Source organism: Triturus cristatus, chromosome 7 (assembly GCF_964204655.1).
Source record: "Triturus cristatus chromosome 7, aTriCri1.1, whole genome shotgun sequence".
Classification (NCBI taxonomy): Eukaryota; Metazoa; Chordata; class Amphibia; order Caudata; family Salamandridae; genus Triturus; species Triturus cristatus.
The window spans coordinates 718,781,916-718,799,313 of record NC_140590.1 but is presented as its reverse complement, the minus strand read 5'-3'; the positions used below and the strand labels follow the sequence as shown (position 1 = coordinate 718,799,313).

The 17,398-nt window shown below is 47.6% G+C and overlaps 1 protein-coding gene across 2 annotated transcripts in view; it reads left to right on the top strand.

The window, feature by feature from the left end:
- The window catches only part of RPTOR (regulatory associated protein of MTOR complex 1), a 1,825,560-nt gene that overhangs the window by 1,395,132 nt on the left and 413,030 nt on the right, over positions 1-17,398 (top strand). For both annotated transcript variants that reach the window (XM_085617419.1, XM_085617418.1), the window contains exon 23: positions 9,175-9,361. In XM_085617419.1, coding sequence (XP_085473545.1) covers positions 9,175-9,361 — 187 coding nt within the window. The remainder of the gene's footprint in view (positions 1-9,174; positions 9,362-17,398) is intronic.

Below are 17,398 nucleotides of genomic sequence, written 5' to 3'. Positions count from 1 at the left end.
GGTTCCGGCTCAATGGAAGCAGGAGTGGTGCACCAAATTTAGAGCAGGTGTAAGGCGCGTGCATGAGAGGTGGCGCGGTCAGTACCCGCCTATGCTTCATCTCAACCGGCTGGTGCATGGGTTAGCGACTGCCTGGTATAAATTGTGCAAGGTTGCTGATCAGAAGCGGAGCATTCTTGTCGTAAAGTGTGTGAGCTCCAGGTGAGTGGCATGCCTCCCGGGGTCACACAGATAGAAAAGCACGTGTTTTTAACAACAAAAAAAAAACAAGCCCGGGAGTGGTGTGAAGCATGCGAGTGGTGCGCGCTGTGCGCACGCAGCAGTGGCAAAAGTGAAAGTGCTCGCCCTCCAGATGGCGCCTCGGGCGCTGAAAGCTGGCAGCTGTGCGCGCGCTAGCGCGCGTAACCGCAAGCTTGAAGCCAGCAAAAGCCTCTGGTGGCACTTTTAAAAGCCACTTACTAAATGTCTCAAGCTGTCTCAGGCGAGACCTAAAAAAGGCACCTTCCCCGCACTTGGTGTAGTGTACACTTTAGCAAATGTCCCTAATAAAATGAAGGGAAATCACTTTGGAAAAAGGAGCGCTTTTGCAGCATCGGGAAAGGACTATGGCAAATAATGAAAAATGGACCTCATATTCTAAGTTTCTTGAATTTGCTTGAAAACAATCGTCCTCAACCTCAAATACCTCAGTTGTATTAGACCAGAGCTAGTTCTATCAAAGCTGTGTTTTGAGTAAATCTATTACAGGCTGCACAGTTTGTTATGAACTGAGAGGAATCCTGTTCCTTGTGCGAAAGATGAGACCCTGGCATATGCATTTGTTGAATTTGGCACAATGTTCACAAATACAATGTATGTTATACCAATTTGGATTTTTTTCATTTGCATATTTCTGGACCCTTCCAGGTTTTTTCAGTGTACCTACTGGTGTGACACAGTAGAAGTATCTTCTGATAAATATCAGACATGTTACATTAATACCTTTGGACACGTTCATTTATCACTAGCTTCTGAACAAAAGCAGAATGCCATGAGCACCTATGACATTACACAAGGTCACATTAGTTTGTAGGCACCGGAGATTAAGGGATTTGCCAGAATAACATTGTCTATACCTGCATTTATTTTTTATTTCATTGTGTGTCTATTCTATTCTATTCTATAGTTTTGGTAGAGCGCAAACAGCTGCCCCAGCAATGAGGCGTCCCGGCGCTAAGAACCAAGATCCTGGCCTGAGCGGAAAAGGGATGAAAAGGGACATTACGGGAGAGGGAATAGATAAGTTTTTACTGCTTTCCGGAACGCTGGTAGGCTTTCTATGGTGCGGATGTGTTGCGGCAGCTCATTCCAAAGTTTGGCTCCAAGAAACCTGAAGGAGTGGCCGCCCATGCGGCAAAGTTTTATGCGCGGGACGCATAGAAGGTTTTGGTTAGAAGATCTTAGGTTCCGTGACGGCGCATAGGGAGTGAGAAGTGGTCGTAGCAGAGGGGGGGTATCGAGTTTGAGGATTTTGAAGGTCATGATGAGGGTCTTGAATTTGATTCTGGAATCAACGGGTAGCCAGTGTAGTTTTTTGATGGTAGCTCTGGCTGAGCACCTGCGGGGGAGGCCGACCAGAGTTCTAGCCGCAGAGTTTTGCACGCGTTGGAGTCGTGCTACCTCACTTTTGTTGGCACCAAGAAGGAGTACATTGGCGTAGTCAAGACGCGAGAGGATGGTGGCTTGAATAATAAGTTGGCGAGTTTTGGCGTCGAAAAAGCCTAGTATGTGGCTGAGGCTCCTCAGCAGGCCAATACAGGTGCCAGCAACTTTTTTGGTGTGGGCCTGAAAGTTGAGTGAGGCATCCATCCAAACGCCTAGATTTTTCACTAGGGATTTGGGAGAGGGGATGGTGCCTAGGGAGGACGGCCACCAGTGCTCATTCCTGAGGCTGGTGTTTTTGCCAAGGAGTAGCACCTCTGTTTTACCAGCGTTGAGTTGTAGACAGTTCATTGTCATCCATTGGGCAACCGCGGAGAGGCCGTTTTTGAAGCTAGAGGAAGAGTTAGAAGGACCTTCTGAAAGAGCGATGGCCAGCTGTGTGTCGTCGGCATACGACACTGTCAGGCCCCACTCTTTGGCCACTGCCGCCAGAGGCTGGACATAGAGATTAAAAAGGGATGGGCTCAACGCAGAGCCCTGCGGAACTCCCTGTGCAATGGGATGGGGTTTGGATAAGAAGGGAGGGGCAGAGACTCGAAAGGATCTGTTTTCGAGAAATGATCGGAACCAATCCAAAGCATGGCCAGATACTCCAAAAGTCTCCAAACGATTGAGAAGGATGTCATGGGATATCGTGTCAAAGGCCGCGCTGAGGTCCAGAAGAATCAGCGCAGCACTTTGACCGGCGTCTAAAATCGTTCGGAGGTGCTCTGTGGTGGCCAGGAGAGCAGACTCAGTACTATGGCCTGGTCTGAACCCGTTTTGAGATGGGTCCAGAATGATGTTTTTGACCATGTGCTGGGATAGAGTACTGTTCACATGCGCTTCAGCGAGTTTAGACAGCCATGGGAGCAGGGAGATCGGTCGAAAATTCTCCGGTTTTGATGGGTCTAGGGTGGGTTTCTTGATGATGGGTGAAACCCACGCTTGCTTCCAGGCAGATGGTACACACGCTGAAGTGAAGGAGAGGTTCAGATTAGAGGTAAGTGCCGGTAGGAAGAAGTTGAGTGACTCTAAGAATTGAGCCGGGCGCATGGGGTCAGCCGGGGAACCAGATTTGACTTTTTTGCATAGTTTGATGAGGTTATCACCGGAGATTTCCGGGATGTAAGTCAGGGTAGAGTAGTTGGGGGGAGGAGAAGGGCTGCTGGTAGGGCTAGGGGAGTGCTGAGGAAAAGAAGTATAGATTTTCTGTACCTTGTCGACAAAGAACCTAGCAAGATCTTCGCATTGTTGCGCGGAGGAGATATTAGGGAGGGGAGATTTGCTGCTCTGGAGTTCTTGCACGAGTTTAAAGACTTCTTTAGCAGGGGTGGGACTAGATTTGATTTTGTCAGCATAGAAAGCAGTCCGCGCAGCATGGATGGCTTTGTGGTACGTCTTTTGTAGAAGTAGGTAGTTTGATTTTTCTTCCATGTTATATTCCCTTCGCCAAAGGCGTTCCGCCCTTTTGCAATCTTTGCGTAAGGTTTTGAGGGTATCGTGGTACCAGGGGTTGGATGGAGAGTTACGTCCTTTTAACCATTTTGCTGGAATGAGGATATCTAGCCCTCCCGTGATCCACTCATGAAACGCACTGTAGTTGGCGTTGATGTCCGAATTGGTGTCATGGTGGATTTCCCCTAGGGTGGTGTGGAGGTAATTGCGAGACAATTTGTGCCATGGTCTTTTTAGACGACGGGTCGAGGCGGTATTGTGCCTGCTTTTATTGACCAGAATGGCCAATGTAATGAGGAAGTGATCAGTCCATACCATCGGTAAGGGTGACTCTGAAGTAATTTTTTCCAAGTTTGAGAAAACTGGGTCTAGGATGTGGCCAGCTAGGTGCGTTGGAGTGGAAATAAAAGAATAAAGTTGCAGTGCGGAGATATCCGCGAAGAGGTTTTTGATCGTAGCGTCGTTTAGCAGGTCAAAGTGAAGATTGAGATCTCCTAGAATCGTAAAGTTTGAATTTTTTGTGATTAAAGAGGTTGTTGTCTCAAGGAGAGCCTCAATAAATTTTGAAGCGGGGCCAGGCGGGCGATAGATGTAGAGACCCGACACAGTGAAATTGGGATTTATGGTGATTTTAAAGTGGGCGCTTTCACAGTCTGGCATTTCTTCCTTGGCGAATGAGCAAGAAAACATTTTCTTGTAGATTATAGCGATACCGCCTCCTCTTCCTTCTCTATTAATGGTCGACATAAGGTAGTCGTCTGGTAACGTAAGGTTGGGAATGGTAGAGGTGCCATCCCGTAACCATGTTTCACAGAGGAAGAGGATGTCCGGGTTTTCTTCCAGAATGAGGGTATTGACCTCAAGGTGGTGTTTGGCTAGCGACCTCACGTTGAGGTGAAGGATCGTGATGGATGTGGTGTTATCAGGTTCTAGTAGCTGTCGAATAGAATGGGGGTTAGCGGTAGTAAAATCGCAGGTTTGACATTGTAGGCAAGTGAGACCAGGCCTTCCTGTAATGTTAGCGCAGGACCGTCCAGGGTTCCAGGCAAGTAGTTGCTCTTTATCGTAGTGGAGGGGTGGTGACGGAGAAAGGCCAGGGGGACTGGCGAGAGGCGATGACTTGGCGAAGACGGGCTTGCCTTAGGCGCGCAAACGGCGCGCAAACGGCGCGCCCGCTGCGCCCGTCCGCTGCGCGTACGGTACTGACACATCCCTTATGGGAAGGGAGGAAGGGGGGCGTGGCCTCCAAGGGGGCGTGGCCTGTCAGCACGCCGGCAATGGCGCCGAGGTAGTTTTCGTAAGTCCGCTGACAGCGCAGGGCAGCTGTGCGGTGTGCTTTTAGGACCGAGTCCCGTGAAGCCTAGGTGAGTAAGAGCTTATAAAATCAGCAAGTTATTCAGTGACAATTTTTTTTACAATCAAATTAGCGTCCAACTCCCGGCTTTTCGCCTCAGGAGGTTCGAAGGTTCCTGTGTGGGTTACTTTTTTGCCTTCATAACTGCATATGAAATAACAAAGTCCGCACAGAATAGTTTGTTCTTCTCAGCCACCTCTTTTACCCTGTCACCACACTCAATGACCCCAGCCCCCATAGCATGGTTTGTATACTTTACACTTCAAGGCTGTAAATAAAATACACCTGGAATTACGCCAAATAAAGAAGGCGTTGCTTCCAGGCCATCTTAAATTACACTTCTTTGCTAAGGCATTTACACCCCCTGGGAATGCAGTCACAGACTACCCCCCCTTCCACCCCCCCAGGGGGGCGTGCCCCACAGTATGAAGACCTCTGGCAGGAAGATGCCCAGCAAATGCTATATCTGTACAGAGGGCCCATTATTATTCTGTGTTTGATAATTAGGCTGACAAACAGAATGATAATGGCCCATAGCAATCTGTGCCAGGTGGGGCGGGGCTTCGACAGGCCCTTCAGTTCACAGCAGTGCGATCTGGTCCCTGCAGTGAGAGTTAGAGACCTCTCAGGCTGCTAGCGCGAACGACCAGAATTACAGACAAAAGGCATCCGTGAAAGAATTCCTCATGGAAAGGAGGCCCAAATAGCGGGCAGTCAGTGAAATATACGGACAGTTGGTCACCCTAGATGTAACGGAATTAGGGTTGCTTTTTCTCAGTATATATAGAGGTGGGCTAGCCAACAAGTTGACAGGGAGAGCCGAACCATGGGTCTGGCTCAGCTCTTAGGGCCCGTGCGCGAGCCGAGCCCTAACATTTTTGGGTATGTAAGTCATACAACAAACATGCAAGACAAGTTATCAGGTAAACCAAGTACGTGGCCCTGATTACTATAAAGGAACATTATAGTCTTTTAAATCGAACAAAATAGGTTTTTGTACACCTGGTATTCTGAGCTTTCATATTTGAAAGTGCTTCGTCATGGGGAGTTTTGGTGAAATAAAAGATTTGCCTCCAATCACTATGTACAAATCATCCAATAAACGGGTAGCTATTTGTTATGGTTGTATGACTGAATCACGCATGCCATTACCATGTATGCATTTACCTCGTGGTCATTACAGCAATGACCGCAACACTGCCACGCATTCAATTACTACGCATATGCCTTTACCATGCATGTGTTTACAACGTATTTTCATTGTAAAGGTACATGTGTGGTAAAAATTTAACAGGTAAGTATTACATCTCTCAAGATGTGCATCCAGGAACGCCCACTCAGGGTTGAAACTTCAATAAAAAGCATGTTGAAAAGATGGCGAGCCTATAGAGTGTCATTGAGCAGTCCATGAGGAAGGGGCAGTGAGCCCTGAAACGCGTCGGCGAATTATGTTAATTTCTGGGAATGCGAAGGCGAGCCTGCATGTGATTGCCAGATGGTGAGAAACGCTGGGAGTGCTTTCCCAATGCTTCGGGCACATTGATGGAACATAAATCACATGGCAGCCCAGCCGTGGGGAAGAGCACCACCACAATGAGAGGGGCTGGATTTGAACTTTCAAGTCGACGGCGCAGCGCTTCCAATGCTTTAATTACTTGCCAGTCATATCCCTGAAACCTACAAAGGACTTTTAACAAGCTCAACAGTGATGGCACGCTAAACCTACTAGAGGGAAATAATGAAGCTCGCAATCAAAAAATGCATATCCCAGGATACATCTCTCAAGATGTGCATCCAGGAACGCCCACTCAGGGTTGAATCTTCAATAAAAAGCATGTTGAAAAGATGGCGTGCCTATAGAGTGTCATTGAGCAGCCCATGAGGAAGGGGCAGTGAGCCCTGAAACGCGTCGGCGAATTATGTTAATTTCTGGGAATGCGAAGGCGAGCCTGCATGTGATTGCCAGGTGGTGAGAAACGCTGGGAGTGCTTTCCCAATGCTTCGGGCACATTGATGGAACATATTATCTACTGGCGGTCGCCAGTAGATAGTTATAGTTAGGACCGTGTTTCCATAGGAAATCCGCAACATTCTATTTGGAATAACTTTGGCGCCGGTTGACGAATCCTCGCGAAATTTTCAAAATAGGTGGGGTGCTCCGCTCCTACCCTGAAAGTCTCGGGGGGGATTCGTCAAGCGGGGGCTGAGAAAAAAGGGGGGTCCCAAAACGCGTTTTCCCCATGCATTTTCCCATAGGACCTTTAGTCCGAGCTACAGCCCGAACGGCTGAACAGAATTACTTGAAATTTGGCAGAGAGGTAGTCCTCAGGTCAGAGATGTGCCTTTTGCAGGTCTGGTGTAAATCTGTTCAGTAGGTCCTGAGAAAATAGCATTTAAATCAATATATATATCTGTAAGCGCGCTCCGTGCGCTTACGGTAAGCTTACCGTACGCGTACGGTGCCGTGCGCGAGCTCAATTCTGATTGGTGGTTACATGACTGTAAACATTCGAATCGGTCGAAATCAGAAAGTGTCGGCCGCCATTTTCTGTCTCTCGCACTGAAAAACAAAGGTGGATAATGTGAAAAGGGGGCAACGGAGAGAGTTGCAGACCCCCTAGCGTTAGTCAGGGGGACCACGAAGGACCAAAAAGTACGAAAAATACATTTAATAATTTTTAAAAAAAATCGCGGAGTGCGCGTACGGTAAGCTTACCGTACGCGCACGGCAAAAAAAAATAAAAAAAATAAAAAAACGAAATAACAATCACATTTATTAAATAAATTGAAGGACCCGCAAGGGAAAAAAAAAAATTGTTACTGTGTAAAAAAAAGGCGAGGCGCGCACGGTATGAACTGCGCAACGTGGGTGCTCGGTGCGCGAAGCGCACCGAGTGCCCACAGCGCGCGCACGGTGCGCGAAGTGCACCGTGCGCGCAGGGTGTGCGCACGGTGAAAAACCAGAAAAAAAAAATACATAACTTAGCATTTAAAAAACCGTACAAATTCACTGAAAAAACCATAGGTTTCACACACGTTATAGTTAGGAATTAGCATTTAAAAAACCTTGCAAATTCACTTAAAAAACCATAGGTTTCACACATGTTATAGTTAGCTGTACATTTCACTCGTAAAAAACCAATGAAATTCCACGTTATAGTTAGATCAGGTAACTATAACTTGCGCGACCGCAATCCACAATGTGTCATTTCAGATGTCATCATTGATGTGATGAGTGATGTCACTGACCATGTCATGAGTGATATAATATGTGACGTCATCAGCAGTTTATTGTGGGCGCGCAAGTTATAGTCACCTGAACTAACTATAACGTGGAATTTCATTGGTTTTGTACGAGTGAAATGTACAGCTAACTATAACGTGTGAAACCTATGGTTTTTTAAGTGAATTTGCAAGGTTTTTTAAATGATAATTCCTAACTATAACATGTGTGAAACCTATGGTTTTTTCAGTGAATATATATATATATATATATATATCACTCTTACCATTCAATTACCTACACTTACCCTAAACACTAATAATACCCTTCTACCAAAGAACCCATTCCCACCCTGAAAATACCCTTGCTACCCGAAATCCCATACCCACCCTGAAAATACTGTTGCCAGCCAAAAAGCCATACCCACCCAAAAAATACCCTTGCCACCCAAAAAGCCATAACCACCCTAAACCCTAAAAACACCCTTGCCACCCAAAAGCTGTACCCACCCTAAAATTGTCCCTGCCACCCGAAAAGCCATACCCACCCTAAACCCTAACATTGCCCATGACATCCTAAAACCCATACCCACCCTAAAACGTCAAATTACACTTGCCACCCAAATAACCCATACTCAGCCTAAACCCTAAAAATACACTTGCCTTCCAAAAACCCATACCCACCCTAAAAATACCCTTGCTACCTAAAAATCCATACCCACCCTAAGCCCTAAAAACCCCTTACAAACTAAAAACCTGTTACCCTTACCTGCCTTAAACCCTAAAAACGACCTTTCCCTAATATATATGTGTGTGTTTATATGTGTATGAATGTGTGTGTGTGTGTGTGTGTGTGTAAAATAAAGAAAACGTAATACTTACAGATACTTACCTTTCAAACTTTTACCACAAATATGCCTTTACCATTTATGCCTTTACAACGAAATTTGTTGTAATCGCATGCATGGTAAAGCATATTTGTTGTAAAGACATGCGTGGTAATGGAGGCTTTAGGTGAGCACCTCATTACGTTATAGGCATGGGGAGATTAAGTGATTTGCACAGAATTACAGGATGTTGATCTGTCGCTGAGACTCAAACCTGGTTCCCCAGTTCCCAAGTTGGCAACTCAGTCATTAACACCAGATCCTGGGTAGAGTGAGGGAGGCAGGCAAGAACCACTTGAAGGCTTGGCTCGTTATGTGCTTGATGTTCCAACAGTACCTCAAGCTGAGCCAGACTTCAGGCTCGTGCCTGGCTCGAGCTTTCAGTGGCTGGCCTACTTCTAGTCTGTATAGCTGTATGCCTTGTTAAACTGTCTTATTTCCCACTGGATCACTATGAATTGCTTGTAGACTGTAGGTTTGAAAGGTGTGCAAATCCCTGTGCTCTAGGTTTTGTGTGACTAGCACCACTGTCCCTTTCACTGCACTGGTCATCTTTCGCTTCTCCACCCGCAGCGGGTCCCCTCCGATGCCCAGCACCAGCAGCTCAAGTTTGACCAATGACATCAACAAGCAGCCACCCATCCGGGAACTCACATCAATACGACCGGCCAACGTGAGCAGCAGCATCGGGGTCCAGTACACCCCCCACTCGCATCAGTTTCCCCGAACCAGAAAGATGTTTGATAAGGGCCCCGAACTGGTAAGTGTGAGGGTGTTGTGACCTCTGAGAGGGAAGTGTGAGTGAACTTTGACTTTCTGTTTGCGCTGTTGCCCCATAGGCATACAAAGGTTGAGGAGGAGACCAGGTTAGTGTACAGTGTAGTCTGTCAAGTGTTAACATGCAGGTATGACCTAATACGTCATACCATATGGTTACATACTATGTTAATGCATGATGTTTGGTATGGCTGTGATTTGGAATGTCATTTGTTTGGCACTCTGCGTGGAAGATTTCATGCAATGGCTCTCCGTGTCAGTTGCTGCATTCCACTGGGCTCCTCATTTTACTGAATACACATCAGCAAACCTTCCCTTTTGGTCCAGGTTGTCTCAGTCAACACATGGTTGCCTGATTGTGAGGTTGGTTAGGGCAGTTGAAGTTTCGGGTGATTAGGACTCTGATTAAGACGAGAGTGGTAACATTCGCTCGGCTGTGGATTATTACACCTCAGACTGAGGTCAAAGGGAAAGCCACTGTTCATGATGGCGGAGTGACTGTCGGCCCCACATTGGCAATGACTGAGGAGGCAAGGCGCTATGCCTCCAGAAGTCTCCTTACAGCGCCTGCCCTAGAAAGTAGCCGGCCTCCCAATGTGGATTCCCCCAAGAAGTGAATCGGACCCATAGCATTTCGCAGGATCACACACTTTAAAATCATATTTTTTTGCCAAAGAGCCACATCCACTCTCGCAATACAACTGAGAAGTGAGTATGCTGGTTTTGTGCATATGGAGAATAAGGTGTAGACTTTCCCAATCTTACGAATTGCTTCAATCTCCCGACACTTCTCTTGTCTCACTGTAGTTGACATACCTATATAAAACGTATCCGGTAAGGTTTCATTTCTTTTCACTTCGCTGTAGGAAGAGTTATTCACATGGAGGGGGGAAGAGGAGTGCTAATACTGACTACCCTAACACAGTCTTATGTTGGCATTTACTTATACCCAGCGCTGCTGAAGTTTTTAAATATTAAGAATTATGAATGGTGAACAGTACAAACGGTGCATCAATAAGCCAACAGGGGTGTTGAAACACATGACCTAAAAGGGCAGAATTGGAAAAACATTTTTGAGTAGTATCTATTAATTATGATTTTTATCAAGCGCTTAAATGGTGAAAAAAAACTTTTGTCTGAGGATTGGTGAAAAAAAGAATACCAAATGGTATCTAGTAGAAACATAACCATATATCTGAAAGAGACAGTTAGTTGTAGATTCCTTACCTTTAAAATTTCCCCTGGCGTCAGTCTGGGTCCGGAGAGTTCTCTTTAGCAGTCCCTCTGCGCATCGGTAGATGGTGTCAGTCGACTCCGTGTCTGTCGTCGGCATGGTGGTGGCCAGGATGACTTTGCTGTGCCTACTTAGACTCCGCCCTTGCGCTCTGATGTCTGTTCTTTCTCTTTCCGGGCCACCCTATCGCAGATTTGCAAGGAGCTAGCCTTTAGTCGTTTTTCGGCTAACTTTTTGTGCGACTTTTGTAATCATCTTTTTCTAGTCTTGAACTCCTGGTGCGCAAGGGATGTCCCAATGTCGGACCGGTTTCAAGCCGTGCGGGTCCTGTCACAAGATGATGTCGGTGACAGACTCGCACATCGTGTGCTTGTGGTGTCTAGAGCGTGACTTCGACCTGAAGGCATGCTCCGACTGCCGGGCCATGAACCCAAAGACTGCGGGAGCGGTCCCAAAAGTTGTAGGAGGCCCGGCTGTCAGTTCCGCGTCGTTTCCAGAGGAAGGTCTCCAGACTGTTCGCAGAGCCCCCACTCCTCGACGCACTCTAAGTCATCGAGGTCTTCGGGTAAGTCGAAACACAAGAGGAAGGAAGCGAAGAAGCACAAGCGCTCTTTACCTTCGGAGCATCGTCGTTCAACGGCTCCATCTCCAGTGCCTGTTTCTGGGATAACTCAGCGTCTCCCACTCTTTCCGGGAGCCAGAGTGTCTCCTGCCCAACTTAAGAAGTTCTACGAGGCCTTACACCTCGTCTTTGGGCAGCCCTACTCTGCTGGCGTGCTGTCGGGTGCTGCAGAGCAGGCCCGATGTCCTGGGCCTTCGATGCCGGCGGCTCTGGCCCTGGCACCAGAGGGCCCCTGCAGATCCAGACCAGGATCCGGATTGATGCTGGTCGATCTTACTCGACCTTTCCCAGGACCGATCCAGGCGACGACAGCCCCGGCGTCGACCGTGCCCCCGGTCGGCACCGTCCCATTGCTCATCCCTGAGTTGGACCCGGAGCAGGACCGAAGTCGGAACCGGCGCCAGAGGGTACTTTTGTTCCCCGGTTCATCCCTGGTGTTCCCTACCGACCAGAGGGTGGTGATGAAGACTGCGGGAGAGGTCACTGGACCCTTTAACTGACAAGCTAGAAGAAACAGACTGGCGAGAGGACCTAGGTGATGCCAGTGGTCTGGATACATCTCCAGACACTGGTTTGCTTTCTCCTTCTCCCTCGGCTACCGAGGAGGGAGCGAGCGTCCTATGCTGTGGTGGTGAGAAGGGTGACTGAGGTCTTGGGCCTTGAGCTTCCTCCAGCTTGGCACGGTGAATACCGTGTGTCTCTTGGGCCGCAACTACCACCCCATCTGGGATACGGTCGCGCAGGTGCTAACCTCAATGCCCGGTGGATGACCGGCCTTTCTCTCCCAGACAGTGTAGGATGGGAGAGACGCAGCCAAATTTGCCATTAGATGTGGACTGGATACCAATGACTCACTGGGCAGAACGAGTGCCACTTCGGTAGCCCTTAGGCGCTATGCCTTGTTGAGGACATGTGGCTTTTCAGGGGATGTCCAGTCAACTTGGATGGACATGCCCGTTGATGGCTGTTGTCTTTTTGGCAACAAAGCAGACTTGGCACTAGACCGTTTTAAAGCTTCTAGAGCTACGGCAAGATCTTTGGGCCTCACTGCACCTTCTCACCCACTCCAGTCTGCTGTTCGTCCCATTCATGGCTAAGGAAGGGGCACCCATTCACGTCTGGCACAGTCTAGCCACCCGTTCACGCAAGCTGCCCAGCCTCTGCGTGGCCGCGGATGTGGTACCCAGCAACCTCGCGAGTCTAGGAGCCAGCGGGCGGGCCAGTCCACCACAGTTCTGGGCCTATCCTCCCGAGCAACGAGTCTGTGATATTCGGCCATGATACCGATGTTTCCGCCACTATCCCAGATTTATGTGAGAATGACTCTGAGGCTGCTGGGCCTCATGGCCTCCTGCATCCTACTAGTAGATCATGCCAGATGGCTTCAGGGGGCTCTGCAGTGGGATCTGAAGTTCCAGTGGGCGCAGATCTCAGAGGGAACTGCACAACAATTGCATTGGTGGCTAACGAACCAAGCTTGGGTCCGAGGCAGATCCCTCTCCCTTCCCCAACCAGATCTAACAGTGGTGACAGATGCATCACCCCTGGGATGGGGCGGCTATCTGGGAGAGCCGGGGATCAGAGGCGTCTGGTCCCCGGCAGAGTCTGGGCTCTATATCAACTTGTTGGAGCTCTGGGTGATCCGACTGGCACTAAAGGCATTCCTTCCCTCTCTCCACGGGAAAGTGGTACAGGTGTTAACAGACAACACCACCGCCATGTGGTACTGCAACAAACAGGGCAGGGTGGGGTCGTGGCCCTTTTGTCAGGAGGCTCTTTGCCTCTGGACATGGCTGGAAAATCAGGGCAGGACCCTGGTGGTTCAACACCTGGCAGGTTCTCTGAATGCCAGGGCGGACGAACTTAACCATCGGTGTTTGGCCGATCACGAATGGCGTCTTCAATCAGAGGTGGTGCAAGGTCTCTTTCAGCAGTGGTGAGAACCTTGATTAGATCAGTTCACCACGAAAGAGAACGTGCAATGTCAGCAGTATTGTGCGTTGGAGTTTCCAAGGCGGCACTTGCTCGGCGACGCTTTTCGTCGTGAGTGGAACTGTGGTCTCCTGTATGCCTTTCCACCTGTACTACTTCTGCTCCGAGAGCTCAAGAAGATCGAGCACTACCGGGCCCAAAATATTCTTGTGGCTCCGGACTGGGCACGAAGAGTCTAGTACCCCGAGCTTCTGAGAATTGCCATCGATCATCCGCTCAGACAGCCCCTTCGGGAGGATCTTCTGTCGCAGCAGCAGGGAGGGGTCTCCACCCTAACCTGTCCAGTCTCCAACTCCTTACGTGGAGATTGAGCGGCGACTGTTGACAGCTTTCGACCTTCCGCCACAAGTCTGGAATGTCATCTTGGCAGCCAGGCGTCCCTGAACTAAATCGGTATATGCCTGTAGATGAAGCAAGTTTGTGGCATGGTGCACAGCAAAGGCTGTGGATCTCCTTTCTGCCCCTCTTTCAGAGGTCCTTTTGTATATAGTTTCTTTGGCCCAGCAGAGCTCTGCCTTGGGCATTCTCAAAGGTTATCTTGCAGCTCTGTCTGCTTGTTCAAGTCTCCTATTGTTAATAGGTTCTTTAAGGGCCTTACTCCTCTATATCCTCCATCTCCTTTCATAATGACCCAGTGGGACTTAAATCTTGTTCTCACATACCCTATGTGTGCTCCCTTCAAGCCTCTTCATAACTGTCATCTCAGGCTCCTCACTCTCCAAACTGCCTTCCTTTTGGCCATCACCTCTGCTCGAAGGCTGAGTGGGCTTCAAGCTCTGTCTTCCAAGCCCCCTTTCTTCTCTGTGGATCAGGACAAAGTGGTGCTTAGAACTAGGCCTTTGTTTCTTCCTAAAGTTATTTCACCATTTCATGTAGGACAATCTATTACTTTGACCACTTTTTTCCCGTCTCCGCACCCTTCGATGGAGGAGGAAAGACTCCACCTTCTGGACCCTAAACATGCGCTGTCCTTCTACCTTGATCGCACCAAAGATTTCCGGGTGGATGTTCAACTCTTTATTGGATACGTAGGTGCCAAGAAAGGCCGGGCTGTTAAAAAAACGTACCATCTCTCGATGTGTTGTCCTTAACATAAAGATATGCTATGCTTTAGCGAAGAAAGATCTTCCATTGAGGTTGCGTGCTTATTCCACTAGCGCAACGGTAGCAACCACTGCATTGGCATGCAGAGTCTCACTTCTTGATATCTGCAGGTGGCAACGTTGGCATCTCTGCACACATTACCAGACATTACAGCCTGGACAGCCAAGTCCGGAGGGATGGCTATTTTGCCCATTCGATCCTCCAGGACTTCCTCGTCTGAACTTGGTTCGCAGACCCTCCTCAGGGGATGGTATTGCTGGTGTATCTGTTCTAAAGTTAAGGAATCTACAACTAACTTTTAGATGAACAACTTACTTACCTTTGGTAACAATGTATTTATAAGAGACATATGTTAGTTGTAGATTCCTTACCGCCCCACCCATCCTCCTCGCTCTGCGAACTGATTCCTAGAGATAGGGACTCCCATACAGGGCCCTAGTTGTGGTGCACCAGTGGTCAGTGTCTTGCATGTCTCTGCTCTTCTGGCATTGAAGGTTGTGTCAGAGCTGAGGGAGCGGCGTCTAAATAGGCACAGCGACATCATCACGGCAACCACGACGCTGATGATGGACGCAGAGTTGACCGACGCCACCTACCGATACACAGGGTTACTGCTAAGGAAAAATATCCGGATCCAGACTGACGCCTGGGGCAAATTCTAAAGATGTAAGGAATCTACAACTAACATATGTCTCTTACGGATACATCGTTACCGGAGGTAGGTAACTTTTTCTACAAGAGCTGCACTACTCAAATAGAAAAGGATGTGAAATGGAAAGGAAATTATAGCCAGTCTTAAAAGTAGGAAATGGCATTGTAAAATCCCTCGTGGCAGACATACAGCGATGGTGCACTCCCAGAATTAGAATTATTTCCTCCCCTGGTGATGGGCTCCAACGTTACTAACGGAATTCCGCACGGATCTGCTCGTTTAGCAAGATGTTGTTGTGTCCAGTTTAATTGATAGAATTAGAAAATGACCATATGTCGCACGAGTGCAGTATCACTATTTAAGCAACTGTTCATAAACAAGCGCTGTTGGATTTGTATTGCTGTGCTGATGATATTGCAGTCAGTTGTAGAACACTTTCCAGGAAGTAAGTCCCACATTCTGCTGATCTTTTGACACTCCCCTCTGCTTGCTGAAGCTAAAAGCTTTGATGTTCCTCCCATCTGATGTGTGCAGTCCGGATTCTGGGCCTGATCGTGTTTGGGGGGGATGTGGGGGGGTTGGGTAAGTCAGAGGTGTATAGACCTGTGCCTATTGAGCCGTACCTTACCTAGAAGTCTGTAATTGCCCCAGTGGGGTGGCGAGACCTATTGTACACACCAGAAGGCTGTTATTTACCACATCACATACTCAGGCTCCTATCCTGATTAAAAGACGGCATCGTGATTTATGTATCTCTGATTTTAAAGCTTGTATGATTTGAACCGCTGATTTTGACCAGCTCAATAGACCATGCTAGACAGCATACCTTCCTTGCATACAACACACCACCCATATGCTGTAGAGCCCACTGTCACTGTGCTACCGACAGCACCAATTTCTGATATGTATTCACAAACGCCCATCATCACTTCCCCACCAAAAATGGATACTACTCATCACTCGTCCAACTAAATTTATAATTTGCTTTAAAAAAATCCAACAAAACATGTTAGACAGATTGCCTGCCACCCTAGTGGACAAAGGTACAGCACCATACCATGTTGTAGGCAAAGCACATCCTTCCCAGCCCACCGTAATCCATTTTAGAAACCGATGTAGTTAGCAGAAACCTTTGACACCCACACAGCATTTCATCAATGCTATGTAATTCTCTAGAGATGCTCATCTTGAGAGCAGAGTATATAGGCCGGGAAAAGTGTAGCCATAAACCCCAGCTGATCAAAGTGAAATACAGTGGCCTTCGGCGCAGAAACACACATATGCATATACCGCCACAAAGATCTGTGATGGGGTCAGACACACTCAAAATGTCACCAGTGCAAAACATTATTAAGCTAAGGTGTGAACAAACTCATCTTTATTAAACAAACACAACTCCTCAAAACTGGTCGTTGGAAATCTCAAACCGCATGTAAAGGATTTAGGGGCATATGTATCAAACTATGGTTTTGCGATTCTCAAATAGCGATTTTTTGAGAATCTCTATTTGAGAATCGCAAAACGAGATGTAATTAAAAATTTGCTAATATTTTGCGATTCCCTGGCATTCCTTAATTGCGAGTCGCAATTAAGGAATGGCTTCCCATTCATTTCTTTGGGCCAAAAGGCCCATAGGAATGAATGGGAATTGTGTGCGTAATTTGCAAGTAGAATAGGTACTCGCAAAATGCGCACGCAATTTCAAGGGTGCAAGGGTTCCTAAAGGACACCCTGTTGCACCCCTGAAATGTGCATGTGTGCACATGTTTGTGTGCCACATGGACATTGAAAAATGCAAAAAAAGTGCATTTTTCTAAGGAATAGCAAATTACCACCAACCTAAAGTTGGTTGTAGTTTGCGATTCCTTAAGCCAAAATCGCACAACTTGGGTGCTTCCTACATTGCATTTAGGGAATCGCAATTTGTGATTCCTTAAATGCATTCGCAAAATAGGGAATCGCAAATTTTGCGATTCCCTATTTTGCAAGGGCCTTTTGGGATGATACATCCCAAAAAGCTTTTTCCCGTTCGAAAACGGGCCGATTCTGAGAATCGGCCAGTGTGCAAACGGGAATGGGCTTGATACATATGCCCTACTAAGTTTATGAGTGTAACAGTGTCACAAATTGGTGGCAGTGAGCTGGACCACTTCTTAAATAGCACACAATGCCTTGCCTCTTTTTTGAGAGTTATTTGGGGACACTGACAGCTTGGGAGATTATGTTCCGCAAGAGGCAGTAAGCCTTCGTGCTGTTTTCTTTCTATTGTGAATTTTATATTTTATTCTTTGCTGCTTATGCCTTTTTCAAAATTGTATTTCTGGCCTCGCTAACGGTGACTGAATAATACAAAGAAAGATTGGCTACTAAAACATGCACGTGTATTTTTCTCTATGGAAAAATCTAAGCACACAGT